The 18,977-nt window shown below is 50.6% G+C and overlaps 1 protein-coding gene across 3 annotated transcripts; it reads right to left on the bottom strand.

Moving 5' to 3' along the window:
* Window positions 1-19: 19 nt before the first annotated feature.
* Window positions 20-18,959, bottom strand: LOC122368123 (TBC1 domain family member 12-like). 3 transcript variants are annotated; one of them, XM_043341784.1, is made up of 11 exons: window positions 18,701-18,959; window positions 17,273-17,505; window positions 16,806-17,242; window positions 16,531-16,654; window positions 15,866-16,094; window positions 15,293-15,408; window positions 14,585-14,718; window positions 13,731-13,872; window positions 11,883-12,083; window positions 1,387-1,600; window positions 20-711 (listed from the first exon to the last, which is right to left on the bottom strand). In XM_043341784.1, exons 2-11 carry the CDS (start codon window positions 17,501-17,503, stop codon window positions 509-511), a joined length of 2,031 nt encoding a protein of 676 aa, XP_043197719.1. In that variant the 5' UTR covers window positions 17,504-17,505; window positions 18,701-18,959; the 3' UTR covers window positions 20-508. The 3 variants fall into 3 exon arrangements, with proteins under 3 accessions (XP_043197719.1, XP_043197718.1, XP_043197720.1); XM_043341783.1 differs by having other exon boundaries at window positions 16,806-17,505; window positions 18,701-18,958; XM_043341785.1 differs by having other exon boundaries at window positions 16,531-16,609; window positions 16,806-17,505; window positions 18,701-18,958.
* Between the last annotated feature and the right edge of the window lie 18 nt (window positions 18,960-18,977).

Genomic DNA, 18,977 nt, shown 5'->3' with positions numbered 1-18,977 from the left:
CAAACACACCAAGCCGATATCAGTCAGTGTCTTTTATGTTCAATAAATGAGATGCATGCTCGTAATAATAATGCTGTCGAATTGTCACGTCTCGTCAATGAACACCGGGGCCGGCCGCGGAGTAGCGGCCCCTGCGGCGACAACATACGAGTAGGGCTCGGCGGGCACTGCGCGCCGCCGCCGCCGCTCTCAGAGAAGGCACGTAAAACCGGCGCCTCACTGCACCCGTTCTGCGGAGCAGACGGCCGCCGCGAGCCGCCGCCCCTCCCTCCCTCCCCCATAGCATCTCCTTCGACAGATCTAAAACGGCCTCACGCCGCAACAACATCGGTAAAAATCGTACATCATCACCGTGGTAAACAATCTAAGCTAGCACGCGTCAGTGGCTATCAGGTACCGGCGGGTACGAATAGAGTCGATATATCACCCAGTGTACAGGGAGTATTCAGTCGTGGCGCCGGGGCTGGCGGACTCCTCCCGGGCCGACTGGTGCCCTCGGAGCGCCAGCTCAGCGCGGCGAGCCGAGCGGCGACGGCCGCCGGCTCCGCTCCACCAGGTCGTGGAAGGTCTGCCTGCCGATGCTGGTGTGCACCTTGGTGATGCTCTTGAAGAGCGCCTCCGAGTCGAGGTCGTCGGGCAGACCAGTGAGAAACTGCGCCAGGTTGATGAACTCCATGGAACGCAGCTGTTCGTCGTACAGGTGCAGGATCCCTGGAGGATGGCAGGGTGGACGAGCAGGGTTAGACACAGAACGTAACACAGGGTAACAGTGTGATGGCAAGTGAACACACAACTGTACAGACAACACAGTGTAAACACAGAGTGTAATCGCTGAACATAAATACCACATGTTCTCATGTTCCGCGTGGCGGAACATGCGGATTTAACAAACCGACAATGTTACATTGTAGACACAAAGAGGACACGCGGCCCTCGTTGACGAAGTGTATGACATTGCAGGCCGTTTTATAGTCCATGAAACGGGGATTACAGGCTGATCCGTCTTAAAGGATCGGCCAACATAGCGATTTGCAGAGATGATTATCTGGCCTAATCCCGGGCTAACCTGCCTTTGCAGTGACGACTGACACGTTAGCGCCAGAGTCGAACGCGAAAACGAGTGCAAAACGTAACTCTCATAGCTCACATTAGCTTAGAGATGGAAAACATTTGACACAAGTTGCATTATATTGAGCCTTCAACACACGATATAGCAACATGTCGTGAAATCGAGCCACCTTTGTGCAACGCTACGCTTGACTTTAGCGGATTGCATATCAGGCAAAAAAGAAATATTTCTGGAAATCAGGATGGGTGAAATAACCTACACATTACAAACTGACCATCAAACTCAATAACCCTTTGCCGGTCCCTTTGTCGACTTACCGAGCGCGGCACGCGCCAGGAACGCCTCGCCGTCTCGCAGGAACACGTCCCAGATACGACAGGCCACGTCCAGGGGCAGCGACTTGGAGAAGAGCGTGTAGAGCCAGTCGACCAGGTAGAGGTCGGGCGTGACGCCCTCGGCCTCCATGTGCTGCCACAGCGCCGGCAGGTTCTCCCGCAGCAGTGCCGTGTACGTGGCGTAGTAGGCGCTCATCTGGGACGCAGAAGGTGGTAATGGTGACTGGGTTTTACGGCGGCCGGATTTTCGAGGTTGTCTGCGAGACTGCGACCACCGGACTGAACAGACCGTGAGGATCTGGCTAGCGGAGGAGGAGGCGATGAGTGCGTGTTTTGAAGTGAAAGCTGACTGGGCCCATCAACCTGATCTCATTAGGGGAGCGGGATTCTTGAGATTTGAGAAGCCCTATGGCTGTTAAGTGACAACTTGAAAACCCAATGCTAGAGACCACCGCAGGCGATAAAAGCTCACTCCACATTCAGTCCACAGCTAATACCATGCGAATAATAGACTCGAACTGAATCACCGCTCCCAGAAGAACGAATTCCCAAATATCACCGTACTCCCATCAGCCAACATCTCTGCTACCGTAGAGAACTACGGAGTTCGGAAGAACAGGGAGCAACACGCCGACGCGGCGGCGCGGGGCGGAGGAAGGGCCGGTGTCGACCCCCGCCCCTTTCGGAGGCCGCCGCTGCTGTTCAGCTGCCCGGAGGGCGCCCTGTCCCTGCCGGAACGGCGGCTCGATGGCCACAACTCGCCGTATCGGCCCCTGCCGGCGCGGCGGCCAATTTCGCCGGCTCGGCCGACCGTGCCGTCAATTAAATCGCCTCTATACGGGCCCGGATGACAAAGGGAGGCGCCCCGGACCGAGCGCAGCCATGATGAGATCATACTCTGAGCCGGGACACTGGCCGTATTCACTATACTAGTAATATGTGCCAGACAGCGTGTCTCGCCGATAAACTGCCAATCTCACAGATATATTCGATAGAGGTCTGACACAAACCGATGAGCCATGTGAGCACCAGATATCACCAGAACACCAGTGGGCGAGCGCGGAGTGTGGCACATTCGTCAGATGTCTGTATAACATACGACACGTCGAATACTATCGATACTGTCATGCCATCATTCCGTCGGTTGTAATAATTCGGATAACGTGCTCCACAGCGCATCATCGTCCCACTCTAGAACTCAAACCAACTGACAAATTGTCGCTATAAATCCGGCCGAATCTCAAGTGGTTGACAGCAATGGCCAATGCAAGTTGTAAGAATTATACACGAAAATATGGCTGGCGTATAACAATATCATTATTGAGGTCAAAAGCCAGGTAAATGCTTGTTTGTTAATTGGGGCTTTAGGGCGCGCCGACTACTAGGGTCATTTTGCGCCCATCCAGGTGCCTAAATGCTAAAAATATAATCCACTTAAAATGAAAAAGGTTGATAAGTACAGAGGGGGTAAACAATTAAAAATATTTCGACAAAGAAAAAATCGGTAGGATGCACGATGCATACGGTCGGGAAGCACTCGCGCAGTACAATATTGGTTCCTGAGGGGATGACCTGATGAACGCGGCCTCTATGAGTTTGAGTGGGAAGTGCAAAGGCGGTTGAGCAGGGAAGTGAGAGGCGTATACGAAGTTTGTTGGCAACCGCACACAAAGTTGCTGGCTAGTCAATGCTCAACGGTGAAACCGCTTCGAGGGAAGTATGGGCGTACAGCCCACTCTCGCTCCCGAATCATCAAACTTCTCGGCATTTGCCGATCGGGTGGTATAGTTCATGTCCCGAGAACGGTTATGCACGCTGCGTGGACAACGGATTCGTTAACTTGTCCGTCCGAAACGTTAAAGCTTTTGTGGGAAATAGCCGCTTCTCACACGCAAAGAGCAAAATTTCAGGGAGGACAGGACTAACGCTGAGGGAGTCAATGTACAGGGTGTAACGAAATTATCCGGACATCTATTTTTTCGCCATATCTGCTCGCACAGTTTCTTTTTTAATGTCAGAAACTGGAAAATCGGATGAATGCATACCTCTGGTATCTGCTCTCAACTCAGCAGTGACCTGACCTTGCGAAATGACTCTTGCTCTGAGTAAGAGTCGAGTCGCCGACGGTTTCATATGATAGTTTTCGTTTAAGGCAGTGGAGAGAAGGGAGTACAGTCTCTCGTTTCGTAGTAAGGCTACGTGTTGGTGGCATGGTGGTATGAGCCAGAAGCTGGTCTGTCAGCAGCTGGACATCAGCAGCAGCCAGTAGCACATCTGCCTGAGGCGTAATAAGCTGCGACTTGGTGGCAGACTCAGCCCGGCCTCGATCGCAAAAGGCGCCCTTTGCCAAGTGGTGACGAGAGTTGTCAAGATAGCGACAAGGAAACGGCACCAATTAATCCGCATTGTTGAATATTCTACCGAGAGCGCTCCCGGAAATGATCACGCGAGCGAAGTGTTTCAATTGTTGTAAATATTTTGATTGAAGAAAGGTCAAGGTTTTTAGTTAGTTAGTAAGGAGGACATAAACTTCGTAACGGGGAAAATATTAAGGAAATAGCAAATGTGAAACATTAAAGAGAAATATTCATATAATGTAGGCAGTGCATATTACGATAAGGAATTGCTGGTGACCACGATTGAAACGGTAATGTTTTGCGTTAAGATACCGCCTATGAGAGTGTCACTCAAGCAATAAACCCCGTAGAAGATGTCCTTTCTTTCTCTATGACTCAAGAAGACTCCGACTACAAGAAAATATAAAGAAACTATATATTTATAATTAACAGTACCAGAAGATCCCTCCAGGGAATTAACAGTTACGAAGTTTGTTCTTGCTCATAACAAAGGAATAGTTTCATTATATTAAATACGAACGATATGACCACGTAAAATCTACCTATTCAAGCATCACAAGGTACTCAATTTTGATGTGATGCGGATGGATCAGCGCTCCTACAAGGTAATTTACGAATCTTATTCATGTAATTTTATTGCTATTCGTTTCGTGTCATGATGCTATAAGACCAGCTGCAAGATGCTGCTAAATATGAACGTCAAGGACTTGAAGCGCGAGTTAAAGGCACGAGGTTTGTCATGCCAGGGAAATAAGGAAAAGCTTAGGCTTAGATTGGCAGAGGCTCTAGAAGAACATGACACCGTAGAGCCAAATGACAGCGTATCCCAAGCAGGTACAAGAGTAACGACGTCAGAGTCTCTGACTTTGCGACAGGCAGATGAAGCTGCCGCCAGAGCTGGACTGCTGGCACGTTTGAAGGCCGTTAAGGAAAAACAAGAAATAGAAAGACAGGTTGCCGAGCTTAAACGTAAAGAGGAACTGCTAGATTTGGAAGCCAAGATAGCAGAAGTGTCCGCTAGAGAGCAGGCTATTAAATGTTTCCAGGATCAAGAAATGGCAGGTGCCGCAGTCAACGAATGTAATACCTCGCAAGGATCTCACCGTTGTCCAGTGCCGACCGCCGAGTCTGGTGTCGGTGGAGACAAGTCAACGAGCGCGGTTGTCATCGATGACCAGCCCGCCACGTCATCAAACAGGGTGAGCTTCGCCAGGGACGACGGCGCGTCAGATAACCCCGAGCCGGACAGCAGACAGCTGACCCAAGAGCGCGAGCGAACTGCCTCACTGATGCGCTTACCGATCATAGAGATGAAGAAATTCGGAGGAGACGTGACCGAGTTCGCTCAGTTCATGAAGGGTTTCCAGCTCAAGATAGCCTCAAAGCTGGATTGCGCACAAGAGAAGCTCTATTATCTTGAACAGCACATGACACCGGGCAGCAAACCGCACGCTATAGTGACAAGTTGCATGTATCTGGAGAACGGATACCAAGAGGCTATAAGAATGCTGAATAAGAGGTACGGCCAGCCTAGCCATATAGCATCAGCATTCATGGATCGTATTAACTCGTTCAGTACGATTAAGGCGAATGATGTCGAGGCGCTCGACCGATTTGCGCTGTTGCTGCTCAGCTGCAAAAATGCCCTCGGCTCTTCCTCGCACATGATGGGAGATCCCAGAACAATGCGATCTTTGACCAGCAAGCTACCGGAGACGATGCTGAACAGTTGGAGGAGACATGCTGATGACATTGAAGAGAGGCAGGGACGTGAAGTGAAGTTTGAAGACGTCGTAAAGTTTGTAGGAGATGAGGCTAGGATAGCAGCCAATCCCACCTACGGTCGTCTCATGTACAGTCGCGACAACAGCGCAGTGCTCCCCTCCCAAGGCAGAGCAGGCAGCAGCAGTGTGAGGCGCACCAGGCCCGTTGTTGCAGCCGCCCAAACCCAGAATCAGGCAGCCTGCGTGTTCTGTGACGTTATAGGGCACGTCACAGCCGACTGTGAGCAGCTTCGAGCTACTTCACCGGAGCAGAGAAAGGCGTTCGCAATGAGCAGGTCCCTGTGTTTCTCTTGCCTAAGACAAGGTCACATGAGCGCCGATTGCCGAAGACGAGCTGAGTGCAGAATATGCAAAAGACGTCATCCGACTGCGATGCATCTGGAACGCCCACAGAGAGAGAACCGAGCCCAAGGACGCCATGAACTCGCCATTCAAAGTCGTGGCCATGAAACTGGACCACCGAGAGAGACAGTTCAGCCACCACAAGAGAGGACCGGTACTACTGGTGCGACAGTGTGCGGAACTGCAGGAGCGGAAAACTCAGATCGGCCCACACTACCCCTGGTCCCAGTCATCGTCTGTAACGGCAACATAAAGATTAAGACATTCGCATTCCTCGACAGTGGGTCTACCCATTCGTTCGCTACTGAAAGCTTGATGGATCAACTCGGCGTTAAACAACAGCCCAGCAGGCACCTGACCATCACGACTGTGGCTCAGGAGGACATCAGCATTCCAACACGGGAAGTGGAAGGACTTCACATCACGGACCTGTGCGGAGATAACAGAATGGACTTACCAAAGCTCTTCAGCATGGAGAATATACCTGCCGACCCAAGCGACTACCCCAAGACAGACGATGTAAGAAGATGGGATCACCTCAGATATTTAGAGCTACCAGAGCCCGAGATAAGTGAAGTTGGATTGCTCTTGGGAGCAAATGCGTTCCTAGCCATGGAACCAGTGAGAGTGATTCCAAGTGTAGACGGAAGCCCATACGCGGTGCTGACTAGATTTGGTTGGGTGGTCAGCGGTCTTGATTCACCATCACGAAAGTCGCACACCACAGTGTGTAGAGCGGCTGTGAGAGACGAGAGAGCGTCCATCGAAGAAATGGTGCGTAACATGTACGACAGCGAATATGAGGAGAAACTGCACTGCACAAGAAGAGGCCTATCAGTGGAAGACAAAGAATGGGTTCAAAAAATTGAACCCTCAATGGAGATGCAAGAAGGCCATTACAGCGCTGTTTTGCCAACAAAAACGCCAGAAGAGAAGATGCCAGCGAATGTGAAGATGGCCGAAAACCGACTGGAGCATCTCCGATCACGACTGCGAAAGGATGCAAAACTTGCTGAGGACTATAAAGGCTTTATGGAAGAAATGATCAACAAGGGGTATGCAGAAGAAGTGCCGGAAGAAGAACAGAGAAGAGCAGATGGACGAGTGTGGTACCTGCCACATCACGCAGTGTATCACCCGACAAAACCTGACAAGATACGCGTTGTCTTTGATTGCGCAGCAAGATACAATGGCGTATCACTCAACGACATGCTCCTGACTGGTCCGGATCAGACGAATTCATTGGTGGACGTGCTGCTGCGATTCAGGCTAGAACGGGTGGCGGTCACAGCCGACGTTGAAGGAATGTTTAACCAAGTGAAGGTCGATGGAGCCGATCGAGATCTCATCAGATTCCTCTGGTTTGAGAACGGAGACATCAGTGGTCGCGCTCGTCACTATCGAATGACGGTCCACTTATTTGGGGCCACAAGCTCACCCAGCGTAGCATGCTATGCTTTAAGAAAGACTGCAGCCGACGCGGGTGACGACTTCTCGCAAGAGTGCGTGACAACTGTCAATGAAAACTTCTATGTAGATGACGTGCTACGATCAGTTCCGACAGACGAAGAGGCCATCACTCTAGCAAATGAGCTAAAGGACCTGTGCAAACGGGGAGGGTTCAATCTGACTAAATTCGCATCGAACAGCCCAGCCGTGGTAGAAGCCATCGAAAACGAAGACAGATCGACTGAAATGAAGAAATGGTCTGGCCTCTGGGATGAGCTGCCGACCGAGAGGGTGCTCGGGGTGATATGGCACCCAGAACATGATCTTCTGAAGCTGTCTCCACAAATAGAGGGCGCGAAGGTGAAGACCTGCTCAAGACGCGGTTTGCTTTCTGTGGTGAGCTCGGTATATGACCCGCTAGGTATGGCTGAACCGACCGTGATACAGGGACGTCGTCTCCTGCAAGAGTTGACCCGGAAGCAGATGGACTGGGACGCTGAACTGGAAGAAGAGGACAAACTAGCTTGGAATGGCTGGCTTTCGACTCTGGAAGGCTTGGACAGTCTGAGCATCCCGCGATGCATGAAGCCTAGGGACTTTGGGAGTATCACCACTTGTCAGATACACACGTTCGTCGACGCGAGCGAGGCAGCTTACGGCGCTGTGTCATACATCAGGCTGGCGAACGCTGCCGGTGCCGTTCAGGTGAGCTTTCTGAAAGGGAAGGCACATCTGGCTCCTCTGAAAATGGTAACAATCCCACGACTCGAACTGATGGCCGCTGTGACAGGCGTGAGACTCAGTGCACTGATCCTGGGTGCATTGAAGATCCAGTTGGAGCGCTTGTCGGTTGAAGTAGAAGAGTTCTTCTGGACAGAAAGCACTACGGTGTTGAGATACATCAACAACCGCAAAGCAAGATTTCACACATTCGTTGCGAACAGGCTGGCAATCATACATGACGGCTCACACCCTGCTCAGTGGAGGCATGTGCCCAGCTCTCAAAATCCGGCGGACGATGTGTCAAGAGGAACTCAGAGTGACAGGTGGCTGACAGGGCCAGAATACCTCTGGAAAAACGAAACTCAGTGGCCAGAAACGCCTCAAGCGTTGCAAGACACGACAGATGACCTGGAGGTCAAGAAGATGACTGTGTGTGCAGCGAAGGCTTATGATGCGACTCAAGAAGATGATCTTCAAAACCCACTGCTGAAACTCACTGCACACTACAGCGACAGGCACAGGCTTCTCCGAGCAGTAGCGTGGATCTTGAAGGTGAAACAGGAGTTGATTCGTCGAAGTAAGGAGGAAGGAGTCACGACGCAAAGGAAGACGATTTTGCTGGAAACTCAAGACATCCGAGAAGCAGAGAGAGCTATTATGATGAGTATACAGTCCGCTGCGTTTCCAGAGGAGGTGGTGGCCTTGAACTCGGGCAAAGACATTCGTGCAACAAGCAAGCTCAGCAAACTTAGCCCCTTCCTTGAAGACGGCATCATCCGAGTCGGCGGAAGACTGCAACATTCAGCTCTTGAATATGATGCTAAGCATCCATTCATTCTCCCGAGTCATGCGACCTATGTGAAGCTACTTGTCGAGGACGTCCACAGACGAACAGGACATGCTGGCCGACAGCATGTTTTGGCAGAACTAAGGAAGAGGTTCTGGATTTTGAAGAGCACATCGGTTGTCAAGAGAGTGCTTAAATCGTGCTTCACCTGCAAGCGGCTACGTGCGAAAACGGAAAAACAAAAGATGGCAAATCTTCCAGGCGACAGGATCACAGCGGGGGAGCGACCGTTTACAAGAAGTTGGGTAGACTACTTTGGACCCTTCTACGTCAGCCAAGGTCGAGGACAAGTTAAGCGATATGGTGTTATTTTCACCTGCCTATCAGTGCGCTGCATACATATTGAAGTGGCTGAGGATCTGTCATCGGACTCGTTCATCTGTGCGCTGAAAAGATTTGTAGCTAGAAGAGGGAACGTTAAGACCCTGAGATAAGATCGAGCAACAAACTTTGTTGGAGCCCACAGAGAACTACGTGAAGAGCTGAAGCGGCTGGAGGAAAAGGAAGAGTGGGTGGCAAGGGAGATGCTAGCCAACGACATTGACTGGAAGTTCAACACTCCAGGAGCGTCTCATCATGGTGGAGCCTGGGAACGAATGATTAGAACAGTTAGACGGATTCTGGACACGATGCTCCACGCGAAAACAATGAAGAATGAGACGCTGCAAACGTTCCTGTGTGAAGCCGAGGCGATAGTGAACAGCCGGCCTCTGGTTTCGCCATCGAGTGACCCCCTCGATGCTCCGCCCCTCACTCCAAACGACATACTCTTACTCGGGGCCAGTTCCGGAACGACACACTTGAATGTCTTCTCTTCATCTGACAATGACAAACGGAAAATGTGGAAACAGGCGAGCTATATGGCAGATGTGTTCTGGAAGCGCTGGCGTCGAGAGTACGTTCCACTGCTCCAGCAGCGGTCCACCAGCACCGCTACGGCCAGGCAAAATCTGGCTGTGGGCGATTTGGTATTGATGGTTGACGACAGTGTGCCACGGGGCCAATGGCCCATCGGTAGGGTCGAGTCAGTCAAGATGTCAAAAGACGGCTTAGTGAGATCGGTGACTCTGAACATCAGAGGTGTTACAGTGCAGCGTCCGATTACCAAACTTGTGAAAATGTAATAAGTGCTGTGTATGAGTACTGTGTATATTGCTACACTACGTCATGTCGTAGGTACCTTGCGAATGTAAATGTTGAAAGTTCTTTCAAGGGGAGGGTGTTGAATATTCTACCGAGAGCGCTCCCGGAAATGATCACGCGAGCGAAGTGTTTCAATTGTTGTAAATATTTTGATTGAAGAAAGGTCAAGGTTTTTAGTTAGTTAGTAAGGAGGACATAAACTTCGTAACGGGGAAAATATTAAGGAAATAGCAAATGTGAAACATTAAAGAGAAATATTCATATAATGTAGGCAGTGCATATTACGATAAGGAATTGCTGGTGACCACGATTGAAACGGTAATGTTTTGCGTTAAGATACCGCCTATGAGAGTGTCACTCAAGCAATAAACCCCGTAGAAGATGTCCTTTCTTTCTCTATGACTCAAGAAGACTCCGACTACAAGAAAATATAAAGAAACTATATATTTATAATTAACAGTACCAGAAGATCCCTCCAGGGAATTAACACGCATCCTGACTCGAATTCTTACCAAGGCAGATAATAAGAGGCCCACATCATGATTCACCGTTACCCGCCCTTTAGCTTGGTTTTACTGCCCTTCAAACTGGAAAAGACAATGAAATTGATGGGAAAACAACCAGTTCACCACCTTTGGCCTCAGGCCAGGGCGTGTCCACTGGTCGAAGGAAGACATGAATGAGGTGACCTGGTCGGATGGGAAGCTGTTCGAGCTGCGATATCCGTTGAGCCGTCAAATCGGCCATGTGTGGGATGCCAGCAGCTGGAAGGTGCCGGCCGTCGCCGGCGTCAAACATCCGGCCAAAATCCAGACCTGGAGCATGTTCAGCTGCTGTGTAATATTCAAGCTGTTCATGACGACACAGAAAACCAATATCAGTGACGAGTATTACCGGCGCAACATTCTGGCTAGCGATTGGTTGGAGCCACTCAACCAGACGGCACAGGAGGGCTCGGTTTCTGAACGTGTACCGATGCCTGATTCAAGCCGTGCAGTCTTCATGCGGGGCGGCGCACCACCTTCAAGTCCCTAGCAGAATGAGAAGTGATGCCGAGAGGACCTATTTTTCTTCTGGGATAAAGGGCTATGGTTTGGAAATAGTTCCCATGCAATTCCATCGATATCTTATGGACTATTGTCCATCAGGAGATGAATGAGGGGACACCCGCCACCAGCGCCGCCCAACTGTGGGCACAGGTTAGTAAGGCGCTACTCTATATGAAACCCACTGTGCTGGAAAATCCAGCGGCTGGAATGCTCCAAAAATTTGTACCTGCGCTCTTATGAAAGGTGGCTATATAATAATTCAAAAGGCAAAATATCAGAATGTCTTGCTTCTTAATTACAGCGCGAAGAAAGATGTCCGGATAATTTCGTTACACCCTGTATTCGTTCCTACCCTCGGGCACAGAGTATATTGCCAGCAGAGGCCAGGACCGTGTGGCTTGTCGGTGACCGTGGGCCGTCGGCCGCCGGTCAGTGGTGGAGCCGGCAACAGGCCCCTATCAGTGCCCCGCCGACTATAAATAGGGCAGCCACGCCGCCGCGAACACGCCGGCGGCCGAGAGTCGCGGACGGGCAGGGGGCAAATGGGTATTTGGCGCGAGAAGAAACTGATTCACTGCCGGTGCAGTACCTACACAGTGGCAAACTGACAATACAAAACTGGTAAACTGAAGATAAAGGTTAAAAGGCACACAATGATTGAAGATATATAACAGGCACAGCATGCACAAAACATCAACACGACGGCGCTAACACAAGGACGGGATAAGAACGATCGTAAGCACCCTGCTAAGTAGCCTTATCTGGGACCCGTCTCGCGACTCACCATGCTCTGGTCCAGCTGGAAGAAGCTGAAGAGGAACGGCCGGTTGAGCAGGTTGGCGAAGCAGACGAACGCGTCCTCGGGGTCCGTGTTGAGCAGCAGGACGGCGGCGATGAACGACATGCCCTGGATGTAGCCGACGTCGGGCCGGTAGCAGGCGTACGTGCCCAGCAGCTCGTGCAGCAGGTCGTGGTACGGACCGCCCTGCACGGCAGACAGCGGCGCGGTACACATTACCGGGTGTGATGGCAGTGGCGCAGCGCACAAAGCGGTGTGTTTTGTTGTCACTCTATGAACATCTCGCTCCATCACAGACCAGCGTCCCAGCTTCCTCTACCCCAAAAGATCGTGCTATTTACAGCAGCTATTTACCCTTCAGTAACAGGCGTCCGCAGGTGACAACTAGAGGAACCACTTCTCTGGCAAACAAAAAATGGCAACATAACCACTTATCGCAATGTTTCCGCGTCTCGCACATGCTAATTATTTCAGTATCATCATGCAATTACATTTAAATTGATAACCTTTCAGTTATGCAATGATCTGATCCTGAACAATAGGGGACTTAAAGGGAATTCATAATCCCCGGAGGTTATTGCGCGCTAAGAAACGATCCGATTCGGCCGATTGCACGGCCCGACACGAACGGTTTCAGCAATATTAACTGCGTGACCTCATCACTTTTCAGGAACGTGCTACGTTTATTCGATTAATAGCGCCTTGGCGTAGCCTTTCAGGAACGTGCTCACTGCTCAGTGTTTGGGAGGTATTACGTTTGCCACACGTCATTTGACGCTGTGGTATCGCGCCATTAAAATATATGCAGGAAAACTGAACACTGTCCTCTCATTTAAAATGTAAGCAAACCATCACAGAACAGCTTTTTCGTAAATCGGTAAAAACACAAAAAGTCACTTCTCAAAGCTGTGCTATTTAGGCACTTCGAAATTATATCAGCTGCCCACAGATTAGGCATTCGGCATTCGGCCTTGGTTTGATAGCAGCATGCCTGCCAAAAGCGTGTGAATGCACTGCTGCGGAGTCCCAATCACGGAAGTCTGTCCCTCACGCCAATATTGATATCATGAGACAACCATCCCACTGTAACATTATCAATCAAAATAGCAACGAAATTCGTAAATGATAAAATATCTGAAAATGTCTCTAATGAATATGAATCACCAGCAGAGTGTTACCGGTTGCATCATCCATGGGCGGCAATCACCGCTCCATTCCGGGCCGGACCAGTAACCGTTCATGATGGGAACCAAGGACACAGGCAATGTGTTCAATTGCGCCGCAACTTTGCAGCTCTCATGACGCACCGCTGGAACTTGGTCGGCTGATTCGCCGCCGTCGGGTCGCGCGGTCCGCTCGTGGCAGCAAACTTTCAACGCCAAATTATGGGCGAGCCCACTACATAGCTGAGCGTGTGATTTACGAGTAGCTGATAGACGTCAACATGATTTACCCTTATTGCTATCGGGTCATCCAAACTCGGCTGTGTTCACAAAGATTACTCAGTGAAAATGAAAGCCAGCTGGTAATCGGACAAAATGTTCGGCCACCCGGTGTTCTCAGATAGTAAACTAGAATGAAATATACCGAATAAACTTAGACTGACAGGCCCGCTGAAAGGACGAAATAAATGCGACAGATGACAAAATAACTAACACGGAAATGCCCAAACAAGCCTGCTAATGTCAAAGTCGCCGTCACCGTTAGCAATCCAATCCTTGCCAACCCAAGACATGCCTAATGTAGTAAGAAGCCACCCCAACGGATCCCCCGCATGATTAAGTCTAGATGACACGGTAATATCAATAGGATCATGCGATCGACGGGACGTACCTTCTGGAATAGCCCCAGCTGGGGGAACGTCCTGGCCACATCCAGCCGAATCAGGTCCACCGAGCTGGTCTTGGCCTCACGCACTTCACATGGAGAGCGGGGAGCGTTCCCCTGCGCGGCCGCTCGCAGAATTGACAGCGCCCTGCGGCGGAGAGGGGGGGGGGAATAGTCACATTAGTCGCACAGGGACGTGTCACACATATCCGTCACAGGGTGGTGATTGCGTCACGAGAACGTCACTGTCTGGGAGACGCAGCTGCAGCGTATCGATAAACAGACGAGCCTTGATGAGGTCGAGACGGCCGCTCTGGGGCCCCACGTGGTCCACTCGGAGGGTCGTAACCGCTGATAGGACAAACTGTGGCTTTACTGGCGGCGTAATATGCGATCATTAAATCGAGCGACCGGCCGTCTCCAAGGGCAAGGGTAAGCGTGGGGCCCGCTAGCGCCCGACCTGAGCGCGCCCCTGCCGGGACCATATATGTTACATACATTGTTGGTGACCAATGAATAATTATCTATCGCTAATACAACTATGAGTGCTAGTGAACGGGTAATGCTTAGTGGTTAAAGTTCATCAGGACGTCACAATAAGTCACCGTGGTATCACAAGATACGCGAACATCTAGAAACTAGCCTAACAAGAGAACATTGTTTTCGCCAAATCTTACAGCGCACTCCTCACCGAGGTGAAGCAACACATCACTTATTGAGCAATGTGTTTACTTACCGTGAGTGGCATGTCGTCAGGCTGTTAACACTCGTCTACCGCTGACTGTCACCCCTCACGCCTGCCAAGCCTTCCCCTCGCTCTTTGCTGCGGCCTTACTCAATCCCCCTCCTCAGGTACTCACTCTTGGTGGTAGACCTTGTACAGCTGCGGCGTCACATGCAGATCATTGCCGAGCGCCAGCATCCAGACACGTCCGCGCACACTAGGCGGCAGGCCGTTCCACCAGAGGTCGGATACTTTCCTCGTGTGACGCACCTGCAGGTATGGAGAGCACACGTGGAGGAGACGGTCAGAGGAGCTCGCTGTTCGTACGGAGTACTGCGGGGTGTGATTTACAGAATGATTTACAAATGAGTGATTTACAAATGAGGGTGATTTACAGAAACGGTGGCGGGAATCCGGAGGTGGAGAGTTCGGACTTAAAATGATTGGATCGAGATTGGAATTCAAGAGCGTCTTCAGCTAGTCACGGGCTGCTCACAGCATGAACATCGTCCAAGGTGGAATTCACACACAATAATGCAAGCTGCAGGTTTCGCTGTAATGCTGGGAGCTCGGGCGCCATCAAGGATAAGGGAAAAGGTTAGATGACAGGCAGGTTTTCATGTTAACGACCAAATTGGAGACAACAACAGTGAAAGCAAACAGGTAGAAATGTTCCGCGGGAAAAGGTGAAGATGACTTCAACGCAATCAAGTGCATGAGTACCAACTACCATGTCCATTGTGCATTTACAATGTCTTTAGAACTGTGATGCAAATTTACTCGAAATCCATATACAGGGAGATGGAGGGGAGGAGAGGCACAGGACTGAGATAGACCACTTTACCTTTTCCCAGTTCGGAAGAATATCTTGATTCCAGATCTTTGTACTTTGAGCAAGACTGTGCTCCGTTTTGAGCTGCGCCTGTATGGCCTTTTTCCGAGATTTCGAGTCCTTCTGATCTGTAAATACAAAATTAGAACCAAAATGACGACAATCAGCTTTCCCAACGCCAAACATGCAGATTGCAGATCGTATCATTGTTGCAAATACACAGAGCAGAAAACAATGGTGGAACGGTTGACACGGGTCACCGTAGCGTAACAGTCCGCTCAGTTATCGTACGATCGAAACGCCCTACTAACTGGCGCTAACAGATTCAGCGCCCACTGGCCGCCACACAAAGGCTGCACTGCACAGTCCCACAATGACTGAAATGAACGTCAGAGACCAAAGCAAGAGGCCGGACCACATTTCTAAAAACAATACGTAGCACTTGGCCAGGTTGTCCAGCGGCTTCTCAAGGACTCTTCCAAACTTGTTTGTTAATTGGGATTTAAGGGCGCGCCGACTACCAAGACTCTTCCAAACTCAAACCCTTCCGAAATCGTCAGTTTCATTCTCGCGCCCCTCGCTTACCTCTGCGCCTGGCCTCCTCGAGCATGCGCTGGTGTTCGAGCCGATGTCGGCTCTCCTCCGCGCGGCTCTTGGCGGGCAGGTGGTGCGGCCGCGGCTCCAGGATCAGCCCCATGCTGCCGGCCTGCAGGCCAGAGTTGCGCCGCGCCGCTCGGCACGGAGAGTCGCCCGTGCTGCTCGTCAGGCTCGCCAGGCTGGTGAGGCTCGTCAGACTGGTGCAGCTCGGCGTCGGCTGAGGCGGTCGAGGTCAGACGAGGTCAGACGAGGTCAGTCAGTGGTGTTGAGGTTAAACAAGCTACTTGTCATTGGTGTCGAATCAACTATTCATTAGAGGTCTTTGACATGCACTTAAACTAGCGCGTCAGGCCAACTGAATGGCTAAATTGCACGCCTTCATTCAGCGCCAAGGTCTAGGTGGGCCAATCTAAGTGTTCAAACTCTGTACAAGCATCAATCAAAATAAACTCTAAACCAAAGGCGCAACAGGAACGGGAAATATCCGAAACACACTTCAACTGTGAAACATTTTGACTGATGTCTCAGTCGGGCCATTGCCAAATGAAATAAATCCATGTTTACTGAAGCAGCACAGCCGACGCCGTTTTACGTCAGTGCCTGGTCGACCGTTTCGCTATGTTGATGAGTGTGGTCCACCAAAGGGCACATACCAGTAAGGTGTGAGAGGCATCGCCGTCGTCCGCTTGTGATTTGTTGAATAATCTCCATCCAGGAACATTTGTTGAAAGACTGCCAGGAGATTGAGATTCTTTAGATCTCCATGAGAATAAACCCCTGAAATAGCATTGTAATTCTAAACCGAAGCACTTAATCAAATTCAAGAAATAATAAGGACAGTTGACAAAAACAATAAATATCTGTAGTATTACCAGCTGCTGTGCTTATTTGTCAGATAAGATCAGCCATCACCATTGCCTCCACCTACCGTGAGAAGAGTCCGGAGATGCCGCGTTTCTTGGCGGCCTTGTCGGCGGCTGCTGCGGCGGCGCCCTGCGCGCTGAGGTCGCGACTGGAGCCGCCGTCAGAGGCGGCCGGCCGCTCCGAGTACAGGCTGTAGTCGGTGCTGAGACTCGAGGTGCTGCTCAGGGAGCCGTCGGCGCGGCGCAGCGGCCGCGGCGCCGCCGCGCCCTGCTGCAGCGTGCTCGACGGACTCTCGCCGACGCCGCTGTCGCGCTCCTCCTCCAGGCCGGGTTTCCCGGGCGCCGGTGGCGGCGGCGCGGCCGGCGGCGGCGGCACGGCCGGCTGCAGCCGCAGCTGCCGGGTCCGCCGGTCGTACACGAGCGGCAGCGAGTCCACACACAGCCCGCTGGCCGACGGCGCCGAGCGCGACTTGTGGCAGCAGCAGGAGGGCCGGCCGCCGCCCTGCGGGGACGCCGGCGGCGCGGACAGGCCCAGCTTGGCGTAGTGTCGGCCGGGGTCGCGGCACGGGTGCATGCAGTCGGCGCCGGCGCACGTCTGGCAGCGGTGTTGGTACACCGAGCCCGGGTCGCCGGCGGCGCTCTCGTCTGTCGAGGCCTGCAGCTGGCAGCGGCACTCTGTGCCGGCCCTGCCATCTGGCCAGGTGTTGTAGTAGGTCCGGGAGGAGGGTTCTGCCTCCACAGTGACTGCATCACTGCCAACCATTGCTAGAAGCAAAGAAATCATTATCAGCTGATGAAGATAACATTGTTACAGTTTTATCATTGTTGCTATTTCAACTACCATTAAAAGTTTGCCTGAATAGAGTTAATAAGAAATGCATGGAACATAAAATGAAAAAATCAAATGATCTGATATATGACCACTTGAAAGACCTCTATGCAGAATTTCAAAAGATGAACATTGAGCAGCATATTTGAAACCAGCTTGAAATGTTTGTGCACTTTGAAATGTGAAGTGATAACTCCAACTGGAATCTTGATAGCTTTTCCATTCCTCCAGCTCTCAGATATAAGCTGCATCATTTAAATTAGGACTTTCAAAGGCATAAGTGTGTAAGGTACCTTCAATAATATGTGATTTATGGCCTTTCAACTCAGGTCAGTGCATAAGTTTGAAAGCACCTCCTTGCTGCCAGTATAGTTGTAGAATGATTGTATACACTAGTTAGGCAGTTACTTGTTCTGTTCATTTGCAGGAGGGGTAAAACTATCTGCAATATGTAACAGTTAATGATAAAGTAAACTATATTTCACACTAGAGGTAAATCAATTTATGTGTCTTGATGATGATCAGTATTTTTAAAGAAACTACAAGACAAACTGAAGTAATCTAGGGAAAGTAGCTAAGAAAGAACACTGAGCATTTGTTGGGCTAGCCCTGGGAGCACCTGGCAATCGCAACATAGGCATCATTATCATAGTATGCCAGCAGTGAATAGTCAACAAGTCGCACAAACTACAGACAGCATCTATGCAAATTATGCCCTGTCAGTTGCTATGTCCTCTCTTGGGCTCTTATCCATGAATGTAAGTTCCTGAGTAAGCACCTAGAGAGGGATGTGCTTTAATTCTGCCCAGATTCTTGACTAGCCAGTGTTGGAAAATCTTACAAGAGAAAGTGTGACAGCATCCCGATAGTTGATGGCTCTGATGGCAACGACCCCAGTCCCCAGATGCTTCAGGGCACTCAGACCCAAAATGCTATGTGGCACTCGTGGCATGGGCAGTAGGGTTTCAACAGTTCCGTGCCTACCATGACCATTGATGTCTCGGAACATATTTATTGATGGAAAAATAAATCATTGAAGAAAAACCTGTCATGAAAGTATGGCAGCCAGACATCCATAGGCTGATAATTGTAAAATCCTGGAGAGGATTTCACTTCATTCCAAATTCTCACCTTGTTGGCGAAAGTTGATTAAATCAAATCTTGTCAATCAAAACGTAAACATTTCGCCGAAACTTCTGGTAATAGCCAGGTAATTTGTCTTGATACAAAGGTCCCTTTTAATTTGCCATGCTGTCCCATAAAAACGAGAACCCAAGCACCACAGCTGTGTCCTCCTCCCAGCCCCTCCCTTCTCGCAAGGCCCTCTTCTCGTCCCACGATCACGAGCACGACGGCATTGAAGTGTCAACATCGCATATCATTTGGTAGCAGAAGTAGGCATGGATAA

This window comes from Amphibalanus amphitrite, unplaced genomic scaffold (assembly GCF_019059575.1).
Source record: "Amphibalanus amphitrite isolate SeventyFive unplaced genomic scaffold, NRLGWU_Aamphi_draft 000925F_arrow, whole genome shotgun sequence".
Taxonomy (NCBI): domain Eukaryota; kingdom Metazoa; phylum Arthropoda; class Thecostraca; order Balanomorpha; family Balanidae; genus Amphibalanus; species Amphibalanus amphitrite.
Note: the sequence above shows the minus strand (reverse complement) of the source record. Positions and strands in the feature narration are given on the sequence as shown.

Bases quoted from the DNA above. Each gene is read 5' to 3' on its own strand.
- LOC122368123 (XM_043341783.1), bottom strand. From the start codon at position 17,503: ATGGTTGGCAGTGATGCAGTCACTGTGGAGGCAGAACCCTCCTCCCGG. The intron at 13,873-14,584 runs GTGAGTACCTGA...TCTCCGCCGCAG, and splicing joins TACAAGGTCTACCACCAAGA to GGCGCTGTCAATTCTGCGAG. The intron at 1,601-11,882 runs GTGAGTCGCGAG...TCTGCGTCCCAG, and splicing joins TCCAGCTGGACCAGAGCATG to ATGAGCGCCTACTACGCCAC.